General features: G+C 34.9%; 1 protein-coding gene across 1 annotated transcript in view; it reads right to left on the minus strand.

Moving 5' to 3' along the window:
* Positions 1-621: 621 nt before the first annotated feature.
* The window catches only part of LOC108362096 (5-hydroxytryptamine receptor 2B-like), a 40,194-nt gene continuing 16,085 nt past the window's right edge, over positions 622-24,730 (minus strand). The window contains exons 4-10 of the mRNA XM_017614950.1: positions 18,526-18,715; positions 18,248-18,388; positions 10,707-10,928; positions 9,013-9,601; positions 8,258-8,849; positions 4,828-4,963; positions 622-1,525 (exon numbers count right to left, since the gene is read on the minus strand). Of these exons, the coding sequence (XP_017470439.1) occupies positions 9,080-9,601; positions 10,707-10,928; positions 18,248-18,388; positions 18,526-18,715 (1,075 nt within the window). The 3' untranslated portion in view covers positions 622-1,525; positions 4,828-4,963; positions 8,258-8,849; positions 9,013-9,079. The remainder of the gene's footprint in view (positions 1,526-4,827; positions 4,964-8,257; positions 8,850-9,012; positions 9,602-10,706; positions 10,929-18,247; positions 18,389-18,525; positions 18,716-24,730) is intronic.

Here is a 24,730-nt window from a genome sequence, read left to right on the forward strand (position 1 = left end):
CGTTGAAAATTGTTGAAATCGGACTAAAATTGAGGCCGCTTTTCATATAACGGTAAATTTCAGAAATGCTTGAAATTTCAATATTTCGAAATTTAAGGACGCTAATTTACTTAAAATGTATACACCCCGGCTTATCATGTAGCGGTAGCTTTCGGAAAGGTGGAAAACATATATTTAATACTTGCGCCGGGTATTTAATGTTCGGCTCTGCCCGAACTTAGACTTTCTTACTTGTTTTTTTTTTTGTTTATCCTGGACAAAGAGTAACAACCATTAATTTAGTTTCAGATAAAACCGCATATAAGTACTTACCGTAGGATGAAAAATACATGCGAGTGAATAAGTCAATAAATTTTAGTTTTCAGCTTTGCTAGTTTATTTTCAAGTCTATACATTGCCAGTGTTTTAGTTGTAGTTGTTTTTTTTTTTGTTAGCTTCACAGTCAAATTATATTTAAGACTTTCTTAGAAAATAGTTTTTAAGCGTAGACTGTACATTAACCGAGGGTTCCACCAGCAATTCAAATGGAAAATGATTTCTTATTTTCTGACACTCTCGATATAAAATTCAAAAAATTAAAATCATGTTTTACTTAAATTGCTTTCGTGAAAATGGCTGTAATACATATATCTGAATATATACACATAAAATATAGTCAGCATAATACGGAAGTTCGAAATATATAATTAAGAATATAATTTCGCACATTAGTTTAACTTCAAGTGGGAAATAATAAATTTGCACAGTACATGTAAGTATATAACTGAGTAACTATTTTAATAAAAACGTATTTACAAAGGCGCACGAAATTAATTCATGTATGTAATTTTCTTTGCCGAATCTATTTAATGCAGGTTTGTAAATACTTAAAAATACATACACAAAGCCACTACTAAATATTTGTAATGCATTATAAACTACATAAACATTTATATACATAAGTATTTGACGAATTCGAGTAAGCATTAGAAACAAATCGCCACTCTATGCCTTGTGTAAGTTCATATGTACGCACATAAAGACTTAAAAATTTTAATGTTTTTTTTTCAGGTTTTTGATTTATGCATTTACGAATAGTTAACTACTAAAGCGTCTAATACCATTTACGCGATTTCTTATTTTAAATACATACTTACACACAATCAAATACGTTTGCATTTTCATGACTTAAAGAGGACTTTACAAGTTCTTAAAAAATGTAGTAAATCATTCTAAATACTATTTAAAACTTTGTTTTTGTGTCTCTTCAAAAGCGTATCGTTTTCTTTGACTTAACCTACATACATATTTATACAACTATAAACTACAAACATAGTTACATGTAAACTCAATATTCTCTGCTATACATATGCATGCGTACACATACATATAGTTGCGTATGTACTTACATATACATACGTAGGTACATACATACATATGTAATAAAGTACATTTAATGACGAGCATCTTTTAATTGGCTTTTGGAAGATAGCTGGGACATGTACGAGTACAACTTGTGTCCAGATTGTCAGCGCGTTGTAACTAGCTGTCGAGTGAGGTGAGCGAGGCAGCAATGTGTGCATGGAAAATAGAGAGGAAGAGAAAGAAAAATTGTAAACCTAATTAACACCAAAAAAATCTTCGTAGTGTTATTTACTTTTGGGTAACTGACACCATACACAACTTCGGACATGCATATGTATGCATAGGTACATATGTATGTATGCGTGCACATGTGCCCTGTAGTCAAATGAACTAGTTGTAAACTACCCCACAACTAGTATGAATCGCATGCCCAACTAGTCAGCCAACTATCTTTTATCCATGCAATCAACTGGTATTTTTAACATGGGGATGTCCTACGAAATGGAAATTGTCAGATTTCGGTCAGAAACATACCAGTCTCATACTAGATCAGAATAGACAGAAAAATACTAGTCTAATTATGGACCAAAACCACTAATTTGGTAGTCAAAAAATAAAACGAATTCATGAATATACAATAAAAAACATTTAAGTACACTTTTTATTTTACATATTTTTATTTAGCAGCCTTAGATTTGCCAATAATTATTGTTAATTTTTTGAGTATTAATTAAAAGAAAAAATAAATACATAGATATTTCAATTTCCAACATCCAATACTCCTCATTTTCAGAATATCAACGAATTTACTAAACTCAGTAAATTCAACAGACGACTTCTCGGTAACAAATAAAGATTTTTTAAAGCTTTAAGATGAATTTCGAAGGGGAGGAGTAGTGCAGCTCAAATGTGCCCAAAAACCGTGATTTTTGTACTTTTAGGTAAGAATATTCCGAAAACCTGACGTGATCTGGGGTCAGATTCGAATTCAGCACGTCAAAGACCTTCGGAAAAGTATAGTCCGATTCTTGGTTAAAAAACCTTGTTGGCCTGTGTAATTCAAGCAGTTATTAAATATTCTTCAGGTTTGTCCATAGTTTGGCTTAAATATTGATAATAGAAATTAATGAAATAATTATATTAATCGTGTAATAAACAAAATAAAAAATAATTGAAAATGATCAAAAATAACAAAATAACAGGTCTGGTATAATTGAATACGTACTCAATTTAACGGTTTACGATATACCCAAAAAAAAGTTATATTATTTTGTGTACTTTATTGTATTAAACCGTCGAAGTCAAATAATACAGGGTATGAATAAATCGTTTGTACTTGGTACAACTCTGGTCATTTTAGAACTAGTTCGGTTTCTGTTAAGAAATTCTAGTTTGTAAACTAGTATTTTTCCTGACTAGTTTGGGATTTCACTGCAGGGTGTTAGTAAAAAAAGTGAAATAAAATTGTTGTAAAAGATTTCGTAAGAAATAGCACCAAACAACTGTAGTGTGTTTCTGTAAGAAATCGATTAAATTCTTCATTATAATGACGTCATGTCGATTCGATACAAATTTATCGATTGGTGGAAAAAAGTGTATCCGACAAAAAGTGTATCGACAAAATGCAGAACGTATTTTTGTATGAAAATGGAGGCACACTCATCTTAGAAAATGCATTAGAAAGGAAAAGATTCCAAAGCAAAATTTTATTTAAATGAAAATTTGAAAAAGATATACTAAGGGCTAATTTCACAGTGCGCATTTAACTCAGAATCGGCTGTTAACTAGAGATTTTCAGTACAAAAATCTGTAATTAACTGCTGATTCTGAGTTAACTACGCACTGTGAAATTGGCCCTTAGAGCCGGTTTCACCAGCAATTTAATTGGAAAATTTTATTTTATTTTCTGTCAATTTCCGTATACAATTAAAAAAATCAATACAACATATTTCACTTAAATTGCTTTCGTGAAATGTCGCTCGTTCTCATATCGAGCCCCAACCGCCAAAAAAACGTAAGCGACATTTTTTTAAAATTTTTTTTTTTTTTGATGCAGAATTGCATCTAAATGCTCTACGTGCATTTCTGCGTAAAAAAAAAAGTTTGAAAAATATGTTGCTTACCTTTTTTGGTGGTTAGGGCTGGATATACCCTTAGTTGCGTATGTAAGGTATACGCCCCGTAGCACCATACGTAATAATCTAACACGTTTACTCGCAGGCTTAAACTTAAATTCATATTATTTAAAATTAATTAATATTGGCGTGGTAGATTTTTAAATAGCTTTCCTTATGCACATACATACTACTTTTTTCATGTACATAAATAACAATTTTAGAATGAATTTAGTGTGTGCCAATAAAAATTGTAAAAATGGAATTTTAGTTTCTGGAATCATAGTACATTTGGAGGTACCTAAAATTATTAAAATTATAAAAATCGTAAAGATTCAAGAATTACAAAATAGCTGCGACAGATATTCCGCATGCTGGCATTTTGTATTTTTTGCATTTTGGTTGCACACTCTTGAAACTCCACAGATATATTTTATTTGATGTCAAGGTCCAATGCCTCAAATATGAACATTCTATTTTAAAACTTCCCAAAGTTCTTAAAAAAAAGAACAATTATGATTTTTAAACAAACGCTTTAAAGCTAAAATTGTTCAAATATTGATGGTGAAAAATTTATTGAAATAAATGCAAAAATAATGCTTTAGCGTTTTATTTTTCTGGCTCAAGAAGGAAGTTACACTAAAAGCTCGTGAGTTTTGAAAAAAGCATATCATTGTAAGTTACTTAAAATTCTTATATCAACATATAAATATGTTGTAGATATTCTTATGTTCATCCATGTTGAGGGCAACTAAATTTTAAAGTACGATAAAAATGAAACATGTATTTCTTCTAAACAATGATAAATCATAATAATAATAACGTGGTGTTACACTGACCATGAACTTTTTAAGTGACCTAATAGGGCTGGTCGAGCAATTCACGAAACTGCATTTAAAATTGTTGTAACACCCTCAAATTCTCGACTTATTCTTAAAAAAAAGCATTTTTACATGACTGCCCGCACTAAAAAATCTTTAGCTCGGCTATTTTTTTTTTAACAAATTTTAAGGTTTTTTTTTTTTGTGCTATTTAAAGAAATAGTAAGTTTTGTGAGCACATTGTAAGTAAGTGGACAATTTTTGGAGTAAATATGAAATTTACACCAATTTTTATTATTTCTTCCAATTTAAAAACATTGTTTTCCCCCAATATTCATGTACACTTCACATGAATCCTTGCTCATACTCGTAGCATGTGTCCATGTCTAGTCACAGCCTACTATTGCTACAATGAGCTAGTGAATTTGATATGTGCAGTAAAAAATAAAAATTAAATAGAATATAGTTTCATTTGCTGTGTTTATGTGTTTTGCCCTTACTTATAGAATTTTCTTACTAATAACTTTTTTGTTGTAAAGTTTATTTACCTTTAATATCGATCTTTGCGTTAGGAAGTCCTTTCTTCTCACAGTTCTGCTTAAAAGTTCACAGTTCGATTAAAAGGTGTAGATGTATTTTTGATTATGTTTTTGCTGTTAGTTTTATGTTGCCTGCAAATTTGTGCTGCAAATGAGGGAAAACAAAAAACAAATAAAGTATTAGATTTTTCTCCTGTAATCTGTAAAATATTAAAGTTTTTCCAGTTACTACGACTGTTTGGCTTCTCTTTTGAAAGTATTTCAAAACAACCTTATATTAGAAATTATGTATAGTACTCAGACGATTGTAGTCTTAAAACCCGATAAAAAACACCTATAGAATAGAAGAACAACGGGTAGAAAGTCGCTAAGGGCCAGTTTGAACTTAGATCACGTAAATTGCAAACCACGACCGGCTTCAACCGCGTACTGAAAAAATGGCGCAAAGAATTATAAAAAAGGCAAGAAATAAACAATAAAAACCGAAAGGTAGGCAAAACGATATTGATTTTAGTCGCATATGTTTGACGTTTTATTTGTTCAGTAGGATTGGAAAAAAGTCATCAAAGCATCAGTTAAGGAAATAGATGAATCGTTTGGTATTGATTGAGGTTGTACCTGGGAATTCTGGTACTTAATCTTCTTAGCCACAACAACAAATTTCTTTTACACAAATATGTTGATTGGCCAGCTTTAGCCGTCTAATTATTTTTAAAAATAAATTTCGCAGCGCATTCCTGTCTGCTAGCATCTCAAGTTCTTCGCACGCACGCCTTTCTTAATTTATTTTATTCTTTTTGAAAAACACATCTCTCTTTTCGCCTTCTCGTCTATTATCCAGGTCATGTGGTAAATGCTCTTCAGGTTTTTATAGTAAAGTTTTAAATTTTTTTCATATTATTTATTTTCTTATATGTATAGTTACTACCCTCTTTCTATATGCGGCATCTCACAAATACGAGCTGACCTTAAAAAAATGGGATTCAAGTCGGATAAATTGTCAAGGAAGGGTGCTTCCTTGGAAGGAGTTGACCTTCATACCACCTTCGGGATTATCAATTAAAACACAATGTTGACCTTTGAATGACCTTAAAGTAACCTCCAAGGTCAGTATTCCACTCGGTTTCGGAAAAATTGATTTTTTTTAATCAATATTATGTACTTTGTTTTTAATTTTTTAAGCTAAAAGAAAAATGGGCAGGTAGCGTGTAGCGTTCAGAATGAAAGTATCAAAATGAAACAACATTAAATAAAATGAGCAATATACATATATTCGCCAACTCAAAAAAAAAATACAAACCATAATTTTCACAATATTCTCTACCGAAAAATATAAAGTACACAACCCAAAAATCAATCAGAATTATTCAAAAAATTTATCCTCCCGAAATTACACACCCATGTTGTCTTTAACTTGCTGATTCAATGCATTATGAATTGCTAAATAGTTGACAATAGGTGAGAGAGGAAGCCGCAATGTCTTCTAGTAGCGTGGAGTGATTGACGAAGTCAAATACCTTTTTAAGAGATCCAACGCTACTACGACTGTTCTCCCACACGGTTGCTTTCGGTTTAGGCTATGAGTTATCTTAGTATTTGGGCGTTAAGTGCTGTTGTTGTGCTATGCACTCTATGAAACCCTTTCTGATGCCTCGCAGGGGTCAGGTGGTTTGTATAGTGCGTGGGTAACAAGGCCTCAAGTGTCAAGTACGACGGGTAAAAAGTATTACTGAAAGCTTTCTACGTATACTAACCGGCCTCGTATGCAATAGATATTAAACAAGATGCGACTGACAACTAAACAGGTTGCAACCCTACTAAAAAAATATATATATGATTGCGCATCTGGAGGCCAAGCTCTTTCATTTGACACCTCATTTGTTTTAATCTAACGAAACGCTCACACATTATTTAATTTTTCACACACGTTGCAAGCCTCTTCGAAAAATAAACCTTACTGCAATTCGAAAGGTCAAGCCTTTGTATTTGACACCTCATTTTTTTAAATTGAAAGAACTGTACAAATGTAATGCCATCAACAAAAAATGCCCTCGCGTATTACTCATATAAAATTTTTAAATAGGTGGCAACCCACTCAAAAAAAAAAAATAAAAACCTTTTTGCACATGCAGAGACCATATCCTTTCACTTGGTACCCCAGTTTATAGTCCAACAAACGGTGAAGATCTTATAATTTTTAAAAAGTGGCAATCCTCCTCAAAAAGAACTACATTATTGAACATCTAAAAGCCGAACCCTTTTATTTGATATCTCATTTCTTGTAATCCAACGAACAGTGTGGATCTAATAATTTTTTAGACAGGTGGCAACCCTACAGGAATTTTAAATTCTAAAGATAATATTCCTATCGGTACAGGTTATATTAAAAAAAAACTCCTATAAATCCGTGGAGAAGTTTTTGAGATTAGCTTGGTAAAAATATCTCGACTTTCCTTTATACTGTGTATAGAAGATAGTAATTTTTAAATAGGTGGCAACCGTATTCGAAGCATGAAGGATTTTGTACATGTAAAAGCCAGACCCTTTCATTTGGTATCTCATTTTGTAATCCAACGAATGGCGAAAATCTTCTAACTTTTTAATAGGTGGCAACCCTACTCAGAAAAGTAATACATTATTACACATGTAGACGCTAAGACTTTTCGTTTTACAGTCACGGTGCAGAACTGATGCCTACACTTATTGTGATTGAATATGGTAACTTTATTAACAGGTGGCAACCCTATTAAAAATATTAGTGCTTTTCTTTTTTTGACACCTAATCTTTTTTTTTTTTATAATCGGACGAACGGTGCGGATCTTATAGTTTTTTAGACAGCTGGCAGCCCTATTAAAATTCTAAGTAAAAATGGTCACTCTCCTGTCGATACAGAGTATACTAGAGAAAATCTCGTCAAAATACGTTCAGTAGTTTTCGAGATTTCCGGGTACAAAGAATCTCGACTTTCCTTCATACTATGTATAGATAATTTATGTTCTAACTAAATGTATAAATCTACGCTTTTTCAATTATTGAGAATTTTTTAATAAAATATAAAAATATAATTCTCATTTTAATTTTATTAACTTTTATGACTCATAAACAGGTAAGCGTCTTTGCAAGCTAAATATTTGGCTTAATCGCTTTAAAAGGCAATAAAAAAATAGTCGCAATTTTCTTTGATGTATGTATGTATAGCATTTATGATTTCCAATCTCGATTTCGCAGCCAATTATGTTTGACTTCTTGCCATGCTGACAATCTCATTTTCCAATTGACTTATTTATGCCACACCTGATACCACAAAGCACTAAGCGTGCTATTTATTTATATATACTTTTCGAAATCACTAACGTATTGGGAATGAGAAAAAATAATCCCAGCAATCAAAAATAGCAATTACTCATCACAAATAACAGAATTTCTTTATTTACTTACCAACAAAAATTGCTGCCAAATTTCCAGCCGAGTTCACTTCCATGAGCAAACACTTGGCATTGGGTGCCTTCTACTTAGGTGAGTGTACATTAATTTTGCTTTGTATGTGGTATGTGCGCCACATCCACACCACCATGCCACCACACACATACATATGTAAGTACACACACATTTACATTCAAGTCACATCACATTTTCAAGTGTTTGTGTATCGCATATGCTGCTGTTCAAAGTTCATCGTTGCTAGGTATTTGCATAGGAAGGGAATTACACTTGAAAACAAGTGCATTGAATTGTATCTGAGCGAGTGTAGGTGTGTGGATGCGTGGCGAGAGTGGTGGTAGTAAGTAGTATGTTGAAGTCGCGACTAAACCGCCACTCTAAGTTGCCAGTGACTTTCAGCGGTTTGTTTGTTTGTTTAGTTGTTCCAGCTGCTTACTTTTTTGTACTTTTTGTACATCAACTGGCGAGGAAGACGTGCAACATCAATGGAAACGTTGGGCGCAGGGATCGGGTACAGTAGCTGTTGTTGTTGGTTTTTGTGTTGTTTCTTACATGCTGTGTATTTCTGTATGCTCCGCTTGGTTAGTGTCTGCAAATATGAATGAGCAACACAAATAAAAACTTAGTTGTTTTTTGTCATCTAACGGTTTGTATGTGCGGACATTTGTACCATAGAAAAAAAGGGCTTGTAAGACATGCACTTGTGTGCCACTTCGGAAGCACTGCAGCATATGGCTATTTGACTTACTCACCTTGTTTGCATGTGTTGTAGCGTGTCGATACAAAAGTAACAACCACGCTACTCAACTACTCTCAGAATCATATCTTCCCGCTGCGTGCATGTAGCGTGCGTTTGCGACCGCAGAGTATACGTTGGAAGGCGCGTCGGAACTCCGGATTGAATATGGTATAAATGATTGGATTCAGAGTTGAGTTGAAGTAGCCCAGCCAGAGGAAGAGCGATGCAAGTACGGCGTTGATGTGACATTCTTTGCACAGCGACAGCAGCAGCGCCATCACGAAGAAGGGTAGCCAACAGACAGCGAATGCGCCCGTTATGATGGCCAATGTTTGGGCTGCTTTGCGTTCACGTTTGGCCTCTAGCATTTGGCGGCGCTTGGTTAGTTTGTGGTATGGATTGGGGATGCTGGCGAGCAGTTTGTTGGTTTGTGTGGTCGGTGTGAGCTGACTGCAAGCGGTGGGAAAGGCTGCGCCGGCGCCAGCGGCGGCCAGATGTTGTGCAGATTTTGTCAATGTAATTGCGATTGCCTGTTGTTGACGCGCAGTGGTGGCAACTTCGTGCGAGACTGTTGAAATTTCGCCAATAGCAGAGATTTGGGACTGCGTAGCGGTGGAGAGAATGACATGTGAAAGAAAGAAAATTAAACTTATGGGGTTTTTGTGAAAGTGCTATTTAGTTATGAATAAAAAACAAGTGCTTTGTAACTGAACCACGGTCGCTCTCAAACCCGGTTAATAAGAAAGAGCATTAGAAATGTACCTCAGAAATCTGGGCCAAGTTATTGCGCCTGGGCCACACTGGAGAAGCGAGACCTTCATTACATACANATCTTCTTTTAAAAATGCGCAGGCTCGAAATTGATTTTAGAGCTATGGTCTGGAGGAATTTTTTTCTTAGAATTTTATGAAGAATCCGAATATGCTGGGAACAATGTCGAAAAAAATCGATCCATACAAATTGACCCGCCCTAATACATATGTATATACATACATACATACATCTGCTTTGGCTTTAGGTTATATTTTTTGACTTTTCGACTACATCCCTACCTCTACCCCTGTTCGTTCTAATTAAATTTATGTTATCCTGTTTTCCTTTATCTTCATCTTTATCTTTATACTCTATCGATAACAAAACCGATAAAAATATCGATAACAAAATCGATGACGAATTCGATAAAAATCTCGATAGCAATATCGATAGTAATATTGGTAGTAAAGTATTAGAAAATCGATATAAATATAGATAAAAAATCGATAAATAATCGGTAACAAAAATCTAACAAAATTGATATAAATATCAATAAACAAATCGTTAAAAATGTCGATAAAAATATCGACAAAAAAAGTCGATAAAAATATCAAGAACAAAATCGATAAAAATATCGATAATAAAGTCGATAATTAATCGATAACAAAATCGATAATCAATCGATAACAAAATAGAAAACATAATCCATAAAAAATCGATAACAAAATCGATAAGATCGATAAATAATCGATAACAAAATGATAACAAACGACCACCAAACCATAATCTTAGCCGATGAATGTGCCAATCGAAATCGTAAACGCGGACTGTTGGAAAAAATGTTGGACCAAAATGTTTAAATTAAAAATCTAATTCTGGGCGGGACGAAGTTCGCCGGATCTGCTAGTTGAATTATATAATATAAGAGTTTCAATTCTAGAAATCTTCACTTACCTCCTCTGCATCGCCCGATGCCGTTGTCATTTCGGTCGCGTGACTTTTACTATCGAAATTGCTTGTACTGTACTCTGTCTCTTCGCGCATATTGCTTATGCTCAGTGAGTTGCCGACATTTGTTTCCATATTAGCGCCAGCCGTTACGGCATTCTGTTCTGCCTTGCCGAAGCATATTTTTAGGCGTTTACGCTTGCGCTGCATCAAAGCAGTGGAGTTCTTCTGCAATAACAATTGTGCAAAAGATACAAGCAAATGAAAAGTTGTATAAACACAGTGACTTGGCGCATTAAATTATGAATTTACATGAAGAGAATATATGTAAATCAATAGAGATTATAAATATATCACACAGATGTACGTTACGCTGTGTATGTATAACTAAATAAGCATGAAAATACGGTATCTTGGGACTTGTGTTTAAGAAAGTTGAACGCATTATAATTTAGATGTGATTTGTCGCAGATATTTTTGCTGGACCGCAATTTATTACACTATTGTTCCATTTGGATTTTAATTTGGTTTTCAAGACTCTCGAGTGCAGATGAAAATAATTTTGATTTAATTTCCTGATCTCTTCTCAAGCCTTCTTTGCATCACAGTGTATTTATTTGCATTCCTTTATACGCTCATGTGTGCAAAAACACTTGCTTGCCTCTGAGTATATACTTAAGCCTCCTAATGCATTCCACTGAAGTGGCATCATTACTTCACTTAATGACACACTCGCCGAAAATAAAAAAAAAACACTCACATAGTACAACAAATGCATATTTAACTACATACATACACGTGTGCATATGCATATGAAAAATTCACAAAAGAAAGGGAAGACTAGTAGGAAAGAAAGCACATATGCTCACACACACATTCACCCACATACTCTACATATACGATGTAAAGCCCTATTGAGCGCAAAACAGAACCAGAAATAACGAAACAACTGTCCGATGGCGTCAGTGTTGCCAGATAGTCAATTTTACTTCACTCTAAAGCACAGCTGGGCAGCGTCTATTTATTATCTATTATATTATATCTATTATTTATTTATTATATTTTTTATGGGCAGAATTTTATTATCTATCTCAGAATTCGGTTCAAGAACGCCCTATCTCACTTCACGATTTATTGAAAATGTGCTGGTATAGGGCGTTTTTGAGTCGGCAGCTGAGATAGGGCATTTTTGAAACAAATTTTGAAATAAGGCGTTCTTGAAAATTTTTTGAGATAGGCCGTTTTCGAACTGACTGCCGAGATAGGTCGATCTTCCACTCAGCAGTCGATACGTACATGTAACTGTTAACAAGTTAGGAAATTTTCCATTTAATCATTGATCTCAGAAAAAAAAAAATAAAATTTTGATATATGCAAAAATCCCTAAAAATATTTTACACCAAAATTTTCTTCCTAGTGGCTAAGAATTATCCTAAATCTAGAGAGAAATTCGCTTAACTGGCAACAATGGTTGGCGTTGCGTTGCCCAAATGGCGAATGCTTCAGCAAAAGTACTATTACCATTTTTTTTTGCTATATTTCAACGGAAATATTTTGCTTTCTCTCCTCTTCCATTTGTATGTTTTTTTTTTTTCATCTACATACTTTTCCCTTTCTTTGGCAACTTGCCGTCCATAGTAAAGCTGCTGAGTGTACTTTACCTAATTTATGAGAGATCTGTTTGCACTTTGCATGTGAATAGGCTTGTAATGCATGCAAAATGAGTTGTACAGCTAACAAAGGAAAAACTGCAAGGCGTCTGCTTGAACACTTCCAAGAAATACGATGTTGTATGCAAAGATACTTTGGCAAGCCACAAGAAGAAAACAATGCCAAAAAATATATGCAGCGAATGTTAAACCGAATGTTTAATTTTTTTCTCCTATCCCCGTGCATTGACAATTTTTCGGGGTTGACAAGTAATTATTGTTGACTATCATTTTGATTGCTCTGTAGCTGGGCTTCTTTCTTATTGATTTACTGACTGCTGGAATGATTTCTGCTACATACATACACATGTATGTATATATTATAAGTATTGTTAGCAAATGTTGTGTGTATGCCAAATGCGAACTTGATATAAAAAAAATAGTTGTGAATCATCTTGAGCAATACAAGGACATAGCCGTATGTATGTATATACACTCGTTACGTTAGTTAATATTCGTACACATAATGATAGTAATTTTTCTGCTACCCTTTATTTCTCCTTCTTGAAATGTTGGACGGTAATACCTATGGAGCGAGTGAGTGAGCGTAAGAGTAAAGTCATTGACATCAAGTATTTACTACATACAAATGTGGAAGGAAGTAAAGTGGCATATTAAGGCTAATATTTCATGCAGACAGATTGTTTGTTGGCAATAAAAACACAAATCTGTTAACTGTCATTCCAGGTTGCGTATACGCCATGGCGTGCTAGCAGTGTATAATCAAATAATCTTGGGGCGCTTCACTCATAAAGTCAATGACATTCACTGATGAGAGGTCATATTAAATAATCATGTCTTGTGAAAACTATAATTTATCCATTACATATTCACAAAAAGGGAATTCAATGTTGCTGACATATTTATACTTGCTTTGTATTTAGTCACATTGCAAAATTAATAAAGAAAAAAACCAATAAAAGGTTTCCTTGGGTTGGTCAAATGTATGGCAATTTGCGAAAAGAGAAAAATAAATTTACTCAAAATGCATTATAATTTAGTAAATGCTGTGTAATCAAGTTTCTGCTATTGAATGTTGTTTGCAGTAATAGATTTGGAGTACAGGATGTTCTAGACGTCCCCCCTCTTTAAAATGGAGGGAAATGTTTTTTATTGAAAAAAGCAAATATATGACCTACCAAATCGGGGTTGCTCTATCTTTGGTGATATTACCGACCTCCGGTTTCGACTGGAAGTGGGTTAAACTGGCCGGCTACTGACTGATTCAGATTCTGTGGTTAAAAATATGTAAAGCTTGTTTGAAACATTTTTCGCGGAAGTGCCTTTTCAATCTCTAAATGTCCTAGAACTCCAACTCGTCCTGGACTTTTATAAAGGACGAAAATGTTTTTATTGAAAAACGAAAAAATGTGTGCGAAGAGCTTGAAATGCTGACCGACAGGAATGGCCGAAAATTTTACCAGAGAGTTAGGCGACGTACGGAAGGTTTCAAGACTAGGGCATACTCCTGTAAGAAAAACAATGGCGGCCTAGTTACCGATGTTGAGAACGTACTTAAATTATGAAGAAACGACATGCACCATATAATTTCAAAGCCGCTTTCGACAGCGCGAAAAGAAGTTGTCTTTATGCCGTAATATCTGAATTTGGTGTCCCTGTGAAACTAATATAGCCGTGTAAAATGACGATGAGCAATACCACCAGCTCCGCCAGATTTGGAAAGGACCTCATCGAGCTGTTTGACAGCAAGCGAGGTTTCAGAAAAGTTGACTCCCTTTTGTGTAATTTCTTTAGTCTGATGTGGGAGAAGATTATAAGAGCTGCCGAACTGAACCGCTCAAGTACAATTTACTACAAGAGCGTGCAATTGCTCATCGACATCATCGGTAACAAAAACGGCGAAGTCTTCTATGTTTTTTCCAAATTGGACAAGGAAGCAAAACGAATGGGTCTGGTGGTAAACGAGGACATGATGAAGTATCTCCTATCATCAAACAAGTAGTCAGCCTATGCGCGCCTTGGCACCCACGTCATTATTGACAGTTATAATTTCGAAAACTAGAGAATTTCGTTTACTTGGGAACCAGCATTAACACCGACAACAATGTCAGCATGTCAGGAGCAGGCAAGTCCTCTCTCGTCGTACGAAACCACACTCTATAAGTCACTCATCACGCTCGTGCTGGTGTATGGCGCCGAAACATGGACAGTGACAACATACGACGAGGCGGCTTTTGGAGTATTCGGGAGAAAGATTTTGTGGAAGATTTACGGGCCTTTACGCGTTGGCGACGGCGAGTACCGCAGACGATGGAACGATGAGCTGCATGAGCTTTTCAACGATAGAGACATAGTGCAGCGAATTAAAATTCAGCGGCTCCGCTGGCTTGGCCATGTCGTTCGAATAGACACCGCCGCTGCAGCTCTGAAAGTATTCAACTCGGAACCCACTGGTGGTAGCAGAGGAAGAGGGAAGCCCCCACTGCTGTGGAAAGACCAAGTGGAGAAGGACTTGGTTTGACTTGGAATTTCCAATTGGCGTCAGTTGGCAGAGAAGAGAAACGACTAGAGTGCTTTGTTGAACTTAGATTGCTTAGGCGGTTATGACGCCGAAGAAGAAGAAGAAGAAGAAGAAGAAGAAGAAGAAGAAGAAGAAGAAGAAGAAGAAGAAGAAGAAGAAGAAGAAGAAGAAGAAGAAGAAGAAGAAGAAGAAGAAGAAGAAGAAGAAGAAGAAGAAGAAGAAGAAGAAGAAGAAGAAGAAGAAGAAGAAGAAGAAGAAGAAGAAGAAGAAGAAGAAGAAGAAGAAGAAGAAGAAGAAGAAGAAGAAGAAGAAGAAGAAGAAGAAGAAGAAGAAGAAGAAGAAGAAGAAGAAGAAGAAGAAGAAGAAGAAGAAGAAGAAGAAGAAGAAGAAGAAGAAGAAGAAGAAGAAGAAGAAGAAGAAGAAGAAGAAGAAGAAGAAGAAGAAGAAGAAGAAGAAGAAGAAGAAGAAGAAGAAGAAGAAGAAGAAGAAGAAGAAGAAGAAGAAGAAGAAGAAGAAGAAGAAGAAGAAGAAGAAGAAGAAGAAGAAGAAGAAGAAGAGGCCTTTGCTTTCGAAATTAGCTATCGTTATTACGATTATTTTCTTTTGTGACCCAACCTAATGTATATACATAGGTACTATAGTAATCGTGCATACACACATATATTCTACTCTATAATTGGCACATTAATAGAAACGAATTAATTTTGTGGTCATCAAATGATTAGTACATAAAATCATTGCTCAAATAAAGCAATTATAGCATAAATCATTGAGCGCGAGTGGGGAGACGCAGCTATATAATTGGCTCCAGCATCTGGCCATCAATATGTTGGGTATACAAAAAAATATATACTCACATATCGATGGCTGAGTGGAAGATCGACCTATCTCGGCAGCCAGTTCGAAAACGCTCTATCTCAAAAAACTTTTCAAGAACGCCCTATTTCAGAATTCGTTTCAAAAACGCCCTATCTCAGCTGCCGATTCAAAAACGCCCTTTATAAGCATATTTTCAATACATTTTGAAGTGTGATAGGGCGTTTTTGAATCGAATTTTGAGATAGGGTGTTTTTCAATTAAATTCTGAAATAGGGCGTTCTTGAAAAGTTTTTTGAGATAGAGCGTTTTCGAACTGGCTGCCGAGATAGGTCGATCTTCCACTCAGCCATCGATATACACTTGTGATGGGTGGCATATGTTGCTATCTACATACGATAATATAAAAAAGAAATATGTAATTGGGTCAGAGGCAATTTCACACTTCAGCGTTGGAAAATATTTGCACTTAGATGGCTGACATATTGAAAAAGCAATATATAAAGGGTGTCTCGAATATAACTTGGAGAATATTTGACCACATACATTTAGTTATTCTTTCAATCACACTGTTCCATAATAAAACAAAGTTTTCTTTGTTAAAACTTTGCTCGAAAACTAATGAACGGATTTTAATTTAGGTGGTGCGTGAGTCGAGATATTCTGAAATTTTGTATTTAACTTCCGATTTTGATGAAATTAAAAACTTATACTGCAAGTGTGTTGAATAATATTTTTCGAATAATTTATATGCTAACTGGCGCTAGAGTCCAGTTTGAATCTGCAGAAGTATTGACTTCTAGATGAAAAAAAAACTTATTCAGAAAATCCATATTTATGTTGGAATCAGTATTTATGATTTGATTTTGATGAAATTAAAAACGTATACTGGGTGTGCGATGAGAAATGATTTTCCGAGTAATCAGTCCGCTAGGTGGCGCTAACGTCGAGATATCCATAAAATGTTTATTTACCGTCTGATTTTTATGAAAATAAAAATGAATGCTGCAGGCGCAAAATGAAACTAAAATGAATGCCAATGAAAGAGTTTTAAGTAATATTTAGTTTGATAATTTAGAATATTTTTAATGTGTTTTATGGTTGCCCAAGTTTAAAAGGTTAAAATAAAATTATTTAATAAATTAAATTAAATACTAAACGGTGGGTTTAAAATCCTTTATTTCAGAACTATATTTAGGAGGGTTGCCACGTGTTTAAAAAATAAATTTCAACTTAATTCATCAGTTACTTGAAATATATATAACAATGTCATATGAAAAATATTTATGGAAATGTTGGTTCGAAACAAATTTTTAATACGGTTGCCGTTTAAAAAATAAAATTTAACTTAGTTCAGCAGTTAATTGAAATATGTTTAACAATACCAGACGATGAAAATACTTTTAAAGGGGTTTCCATCTGTTTCAAAAGTCAAATTCAGAGACCATCTATTCAAATACATGGACGCGTCCCAGATATACAGTGACCAACCACTGGACCCGACGACTTACCGACGAGTAATCAACGGCATTCATTGGGATTCGGTCACCCCCTACCACGACTACCGACCCATAAATGCCGTTATCGCAGCCCAATCACCTCCTGAAACAGAAAGGAAGCCCCAACTGCCAATTGAGACCCGCGCTACTCTGTCCCAGTAACGGAGCAGCAACCTGTGAAGACTCTCCCAAGATCCCAGCATCCCTAATGAGTATGCGACATTTGGTTTCTTCCCGCATGACACCAACCAGCTCCTCACATGACAGCTCAATCCCACTCAACTGGTACCCCCCAGCCCGTTAGGCCTTGGTACAAATAGGACCGCTTGTTTGATAAGGAGGATTTAATTCGTTTTTTTCCTCGTTTGGCCAGTTAATGAACAAGTAGATTTCTATCAGTTTATCTGCCGGAGTATTTACTGGCTGTTTTGGCTTTTCACCGCAGGGTGCGCCCATCACCTCATACACGCACGCACAACTGCACACACACACACACACACTTTCACCAACGAATCATTGAATTTAAACAGAATCGGTGCATTTCGATGGTTGAACGCTTTCAATTTGCTGAAAATGAGTCAATGAGATTGGATCACGGGTGATTTCATCAGAAGCGGGCGAGCAATTGTGGCCGCTCAGTGGGAGTGGGAATGAATCGTCTGATAAATGGCTATAGGCGCTATCAACTGCTACCAACACACTTATTTACATACATGCACACGCTTACATTTCACATATATGTATGTATGTAAGTACGTATGTACATATGCACGTGCCCCCATTTGGTGCGTAATTCAATTGCGAAGCATGCCTGTGGCGAATGCTGATGCACAAGAGAGATACTACATACATACATAGGTAGACGCAAATTCTTTTGTAAACTCGCAACATCATTAAAAGCTCTAAAATGATTGCATATTGATGCCTCAATCGATTGCCAGAAGCGACATGCAACAGCACAGCTGTGGCAAAAAAAATCAAAATTCTGTGTGTAGCTGATTGCCAAAGGTGTTCTGTTGGCTGTTGCTCAGCAGCACTTACCTGATTGTTGTTAGACGGCATTGCGAGTGGACGCTGCTGGATGCGGCGTTGAATGCGTTTACGTGCAATTTTGTAGATTTTCCAGTACAGCGCCAAAATTATCAAAAGTGGCACGTAAAATGTGCAACACGTTGCGAAAATCTGCAAGAAATAACAGAAACCATAATATGATGGCATTAAAAAGCAATGTTTCAGTGAGTATAAAAATGTACAATTACAAATGGGTGCATGCCATTAATTGTGCTAAAATTAATTGTTTATTTTGCGAGTTCTCTTACCTGATATGCCACATCTTGCGAAACCATGCATTTTTGTTCTTCAATGCGCTGCATATACTCTGGATCCTTCCAGCCGAATTGTGGTGCTAAGGAAATTATGAGCGCCGTAAACCAAACGCAGAATATCATACAGAAGACCCTACTAGGTGTGCGCACATTGCTGTAGTCAATATTTGTGACGGTCCAGTATCTGAAAAAAAAAAATAAAAAATTTCGTAGAAGTTTATAAATGCAGCACGATTCTGGTCGCATTTTTATAATTTTTAAACTTTCTTATTACTATTAATAACCCTCGAATATGCGGTGAACACCTTGAAGAAATAGTAATATTACTTTAAACTAAGTAAAAACAAAAACGTAATATTCATCAAACTAAATCTCCATGGGACTTGCGCCTCACGCCATACAGTTAACAAATGAAAATCAGAGCACCTAAAAAACCATTTCCGCTTCGCATGTGGGTTTACGCTCCCTCTGAGATTTATCCTGCTCTTTCTACTCACTCCAAATGCTTCAGTTGTTGTGTTAGATGGCTAAAATCTGTATGGATTTCTATAGTGTTAATCATCGGTACTATTCCAGAGAGTTAATATTAGAAGGAATTTAATGAGATACCCATATAGATTCTAAATAATCCGAGCGATAGGAATTAAAGTGTTTTTAATGAGAGACTGCATGAATGCTGCCACCCGAAGGTGCATAAATTTAACCACGCCACCACGACAGCATAACAGGAAGTAAATTTTTTAGTTAATAGTAAATTACTTTACTGCATTACAAACGGATAACATATATGAATATGAATTATAAAGAATTAAGTCCAGTAACCTTTCATTTTCTAAGTAATTTCCATGGAAATAGGTGCAGTGTTAAAATCGAGTAAAAATATGGGTTGTCATTTGGGCTCATTTATATTGATTTATATTGACTCTGTCTTTGTACAGCTTAGTAAGATGATCGGTTCTACACAAATAAAATTTTATAAAGACCTTTCTTAAAGTGAACAACTTCTTCTTCTTCTTACTTGGACGTTTGCTCCAGAACAGTGGCCTGCTTGCAACCGTACCTACTGGTAAACAGACGTTGCACCTATTTGTCGACTTCAAAGCCGCTTTCGACGGAACTAACAGGAGTTACGTATACGCCGTTATGTCTGATAAAATAATGTTGAGCAATACCACCAGCTCCGTCAGAATTGGGAAATACCTCTCCGTGCCGTTTTGTATGAAACGGGCTTTCAAGCAGGGCGACTCCCTTTTGTGGGATTTTTTTTAATCTGATGTTGGAGAAGATAATAAGAGCTGCAGAACTGAACCGCTCAGGAACAATTTACTACAAGAGCGTGCAATTGCTCATCGACATCATCGGTAACAAGATTCGCGAAGCCTGTTCTGCTTTTTCCGATTGTTGGGTATGGTAATCAACGAGTACTAGACGAAGTAACTCCTGTCATCAAACAAACAGTCAGCGCATTCACGCCTTGGCTTCTACGTCACTGTTGAGAGTTATAATTTCGAGAAAGTACAGAATTTCGTTTGATTGGCAACCAACATTAACACCTATAATAATGTCAGCATCGAAATTCAACGCAGAATAACTCTTGCCAACAAGTGCTACTTCTCTTTTATAATTTTCAATCGACATTTTGTTTACGTGGCGGACCCCAAGCAGAAGGCCAAACCAGCACTCGGGTCAAATGTGGAGAGCCGCTTGCTCCAGGGCAGACACCGACTTGCAGTCGCATCTCATGCAGACTTCAGTGAGCCCTTAAACCGAATGCGTCAGAGTGGGTCCACTAAAACTCCCTCTTTTCCTGGAACATCCAAATTGACTCGGAATTTAAAATATGGAGAGTTAAAAAAATAACGATAGTCGGATTTAAATTGAATTTGATTGAAATTCACTCGCAAGTGAACTACAGAACTGTATATCGTCACCTGAAATGCAAAATAACGTAACAACATTGTCACTGAAATGGAAAAAGTCGCACCTATTTTTTTTTTTCATAAAACGATGTGGGGAGTTTTAATTCGATGAAATCCATCATAGCAATCAAAAAGTGAATTTTTAATTTTTTATAAGTTACGTTATTTTGCATTTCATGTGACGATATACTTTTTTGCTTTACAACATCAATGTCAAATCATATTAAGGAATATATAAATTACCTTAATTTACGATAAATAATAAATGCTTGCCAAACACTAGGGTGTTCGATTAATTGCCTTTTTCGAAACCCGATTTTCCAGTTAGTGGAAGAGGAGCACTTTTAAAAACCGGGTGCCCATTTTAAATTTAGAAAAAAACTGAAGAAACCAGTTTTGTTTACATATATTTTTACTATAGTAACATTGTAGTAAATCATGACTAAAATTACAATTTCATCGCGAAAAATAGATAAAGCTATAATTTGGTAATCAATAATATTCAACAACTTTATTGCACTTGAGGCCGGTTTTGATCAAAAATGGTGTGGAAGAACAACAATAATTAACACATACAGTGGGGAGTAGTGATGAGTACATGATTAGTTTTGTTAAATATTAGCAAGATTTTGAAATACAAAGCTTTTTTGTTCTTTTTTCATAAACACATGGTATCAATTTTAAATTTTATTTTAGTGAAAAAATAACAAATATATTTAACTTTGAAAACCTTGCAAATATTTAGCGAATAACACCATGTACTCATCACTGCTCCCCACTGTAGGTAGCAGCTATAGTTACTATTTCGTAGGTCACCACATCTCCTCATCAGACTTCAATCAATAAGGTAAAATAAGTTGTATTTTGCACGACTTTCCGTAGTTCCTTGTGCTCGTTCCAAAATAGACACATCGTACACAAACCCTGTCGGAAGCAACAACAATCAAAAACAAAATAAGTTCGAAGTAGTATTTTGGATTACAAGTACATATAGCAGTACAAAATTAATAAAAAAATTCACACTAAATGGGGTTCACTGATCTTAACAAGATTAGATCGCTAAAACAACAATCCTTTGTCGGAAAAGACTCGATCATGTAGAACCGACTATCGTGGCAAGGAGATTACATCATTCGCTGAACTACGCCGACTATAAAAATATAGTCGATTATAGACAGTACATTCATCGGGTATCGATAAGCACATTCGGCAACTCTAACCCCTTGAATTCCACCAACGCAGGCGAAAAACTCGAGTTGCTTCGTCAGGCTCACTAATCACTTCTTTATATGCCCACTCGCATCAACTCATCTAACAACCTTCTCCCTGTTGCCGAAACCCCATTGGTATGGCCTTTTCCTGAGCCTGTCTTTAGAAAGTAGAAAACTTTCCAGCATTCAGATATAAAATTAATAAAAATGTTCAAGTGCAATTTTGAAAAAAATAAATACTTGATTGTAAAAATCCGGTATACTCGGTATTCGGAAAGGCAAGATTAGGAAAAAGCCACCTAAAGATATTATAAAACGGTTTGGAAAAACCGAGTCAACCACCCTGCCCAGCACAAATACACACACACACATTTACAAAATGCGTATTTATAAAGTAGATAGCTTTAGTCTATCAGAGGTGCGAATAGCAATTATATGTTTATTTATGTGGGCATAGCCATTTGCTGATTGCAATCAATAAATTCATTTTGATTCCAATTTACTGTTGGCTTTGGAAAATCAACGCTGAAAAACAATAAATCATAGCGAAGCTTCACATTGACATACGGGCATCAATTGAGTGTTTGCATATCAAATCAAATGTTTCCATGCATGTACGTATGTATGTACGCTCGCTTGCGAGTATGAATTGATATTAATTGGAAAAAAATAAAATAAAATAAAATTTAATGATTGACAGATTTTTTATCTTCGACTTTGTTGATTAAGCTTTAAAGAAACCTTACAAATGGTGAAAATTCCTTTTGATGTGTGAATTTCGTCAACGCGCGCGAGGCTAACTAGTGATGGTTTTATTTTCATTCTCATACGCTTTGCGCATTACTCACATCCATTTTACATCCATACGAATATTTTGTTTGGCCCGTTTTCTTTTGTTTTGCTTTGCTTTTGTTTTTTTGTTTTTTGTCTTATATTATTTATCTCGCCAATAGCACAGGTGAGTGACTTTGACTTTGAAATTACCCATAAGCGTATTTTGTGCGATAGCGGAAAATTGTAAAAATGAAAAATAAGCAAGAATTTTAATTTCCACTAGTAGACGCTTTGTTTGCCTAACGTAAAGCTAACATTTGAATGTACTCGAATTTTGTTTTCCCAAAAATGTTATTACGGCTACACGCTGTTGCTGCCATGCCGCGTTGTAGCCAACCGCGGCGCCAACAATGTCGACCAGCTGGCTATTAGAAACTATAAATGAACGCACTACAGCGTATAGTATGCAGGAGAGGTAAATTAAATTTTGTACAAAAAACATCCACAGCTAAGCTGGCAATGATATCCCAGTTTGCCATACAATGAGGATGAGTTCGAATCGAGCTCGGTTTGGTGAACTCGAAACGACGCACACTGAGGTGCTATCAAATAAACTACATTTTTTACATCTTCTAAAGTAGAGCGAATGTTTTCCTAGACATAAATATTTCTAATAAGAAAATAATTTAAATAAATTAAATAATTTTTATTATTAAAAAACTCGTCGAAAATAATTTGCATGTAAGAAAATGCAGAATTACTCAAAACTTCCACTTTATTGTATTAAAATTGAGTGTGCTAAAAAATTTGCATATTCAAAATCTTTTAAAGATTTTTGGAAAAACTTGTTGAATGCCTTTTAAATATTGCACAACGTTTGAAGCCTGGATTTATAGTTTATTGTTAAAACTTGTTCATTTATATTTTTTTTTTGTCTTTTTAACTTAAATTTCTATAAATTTTAAGATACTTTTTTTTAATAAAAATGTGTTTTTTTTCGTATTTTATTTTGAGGTATCTACATTTTATTCTCTTCTTTTTTTGATAACTTTTTATTGTTTCCAATTGAATTTTTAGATGTTATGGGATCAAAAAAAAAATAAAAAATCCGGCATTTCCAGAATTGAAAATTATCTTATGATAAACTTTCCTTTCCTTTTGAAAGACTTTCGTGAGTTGAATGACACCGGATGCCACTATCCAATCCCCAGGTAGAATTCCAAATTTTTTTCTTTTTTAGATAAATTTTTGAGATGTTTTAAATTTACAGTTATTCAAATAAAAAAGTGGTTCAACGTTATCATATATGTATATCTGCCGGAACAATTGAACAGTCTTAATACAAAATATGGCAAATGAAAGCTTACAAACATCACTATTCAACGTTATCATATATGTATATCTGCCGGAACAATTGAACAGTCTTAATACAAAATATGGCAAATGAAAGCTTACAAACATCACTATTCAGATTTTATTATTTTTTAATGAAAAAATGAAAAAAAATTCAAAACTCGGCGGGGAAAATATTAAGAAAATAACGAATTCTGTGTAAATTTATTTCATCTGTGTTAAAGCCTGTTATGTTACAAAAAAATCAAGGTACTAATGAAGACAATCGATGGATAAATAAAAAATTTATGTATGAGTGGTCATTTTGAATTTTTCCATGATAGTTTTCATCAATAACTGTTATGTTTGGTCCCTTATTTTCGCTATACCGCTCATAGTTCTCAACACTTCAATGCATTTTTTTTAATTAACAGATACCGTTAAATTCGAATTGGTGTTATCATTAATTCGATTTTTTTTGAAAATGTGACTTATGCCACTTTAAAAATAAACGGCTCAGCTGGATATTGACACATGTGTGAAAAAAAATGTTTCCAAATTTTTACCCACCATTCTATTTAATTTTCAACAATTTAAATCCAGTATAAGTAGTGTTAGCATTTTTTGGAAAATTTATTGTCCGATTTCGAGTTTTGATAGCCGGCGAACAGTCGTCGTCATCTTCTGTCGAGTTAACCGGCAGGCTGCACACGAGAACGACTCGTAATCGACTTTGATTCGAAGTAGTTTGGCAAATTGGGACGGCACAGTGTCGTTTACGCCATGTGCTCGAATTGGTAGTAGATTAGAGTAGCAATGCACATAGTAGGTACATAAATAGTTATGTTTGTAAATATGTACATGCATATTAAATAGTTAAACACATGTATACATAATTTAGTAGTTAAGTATTTATTGCTCATAAAAAAACAAAATGTCCAACTTCACAAATGTAATTTAATT

This window comes from Rhagoletis zephyria, unplaced genomic scaffold, assembly GCF_001687245.7.
Source record: "Rhagoletis zephyria isolate East Lansing unplaced genomic scaffold, Rhagoletis_zephyria_1.1 Rzeph_scaffold_00930, whole genome shotgun sequence".
In the NCBI taxonomy this organism is placed as follows: Eukaryota; Metazoa; Arthropoda; class Insecta; order Diptera; family Tephritidae; genus Rhagoletis; species Rhagoletis zephyria.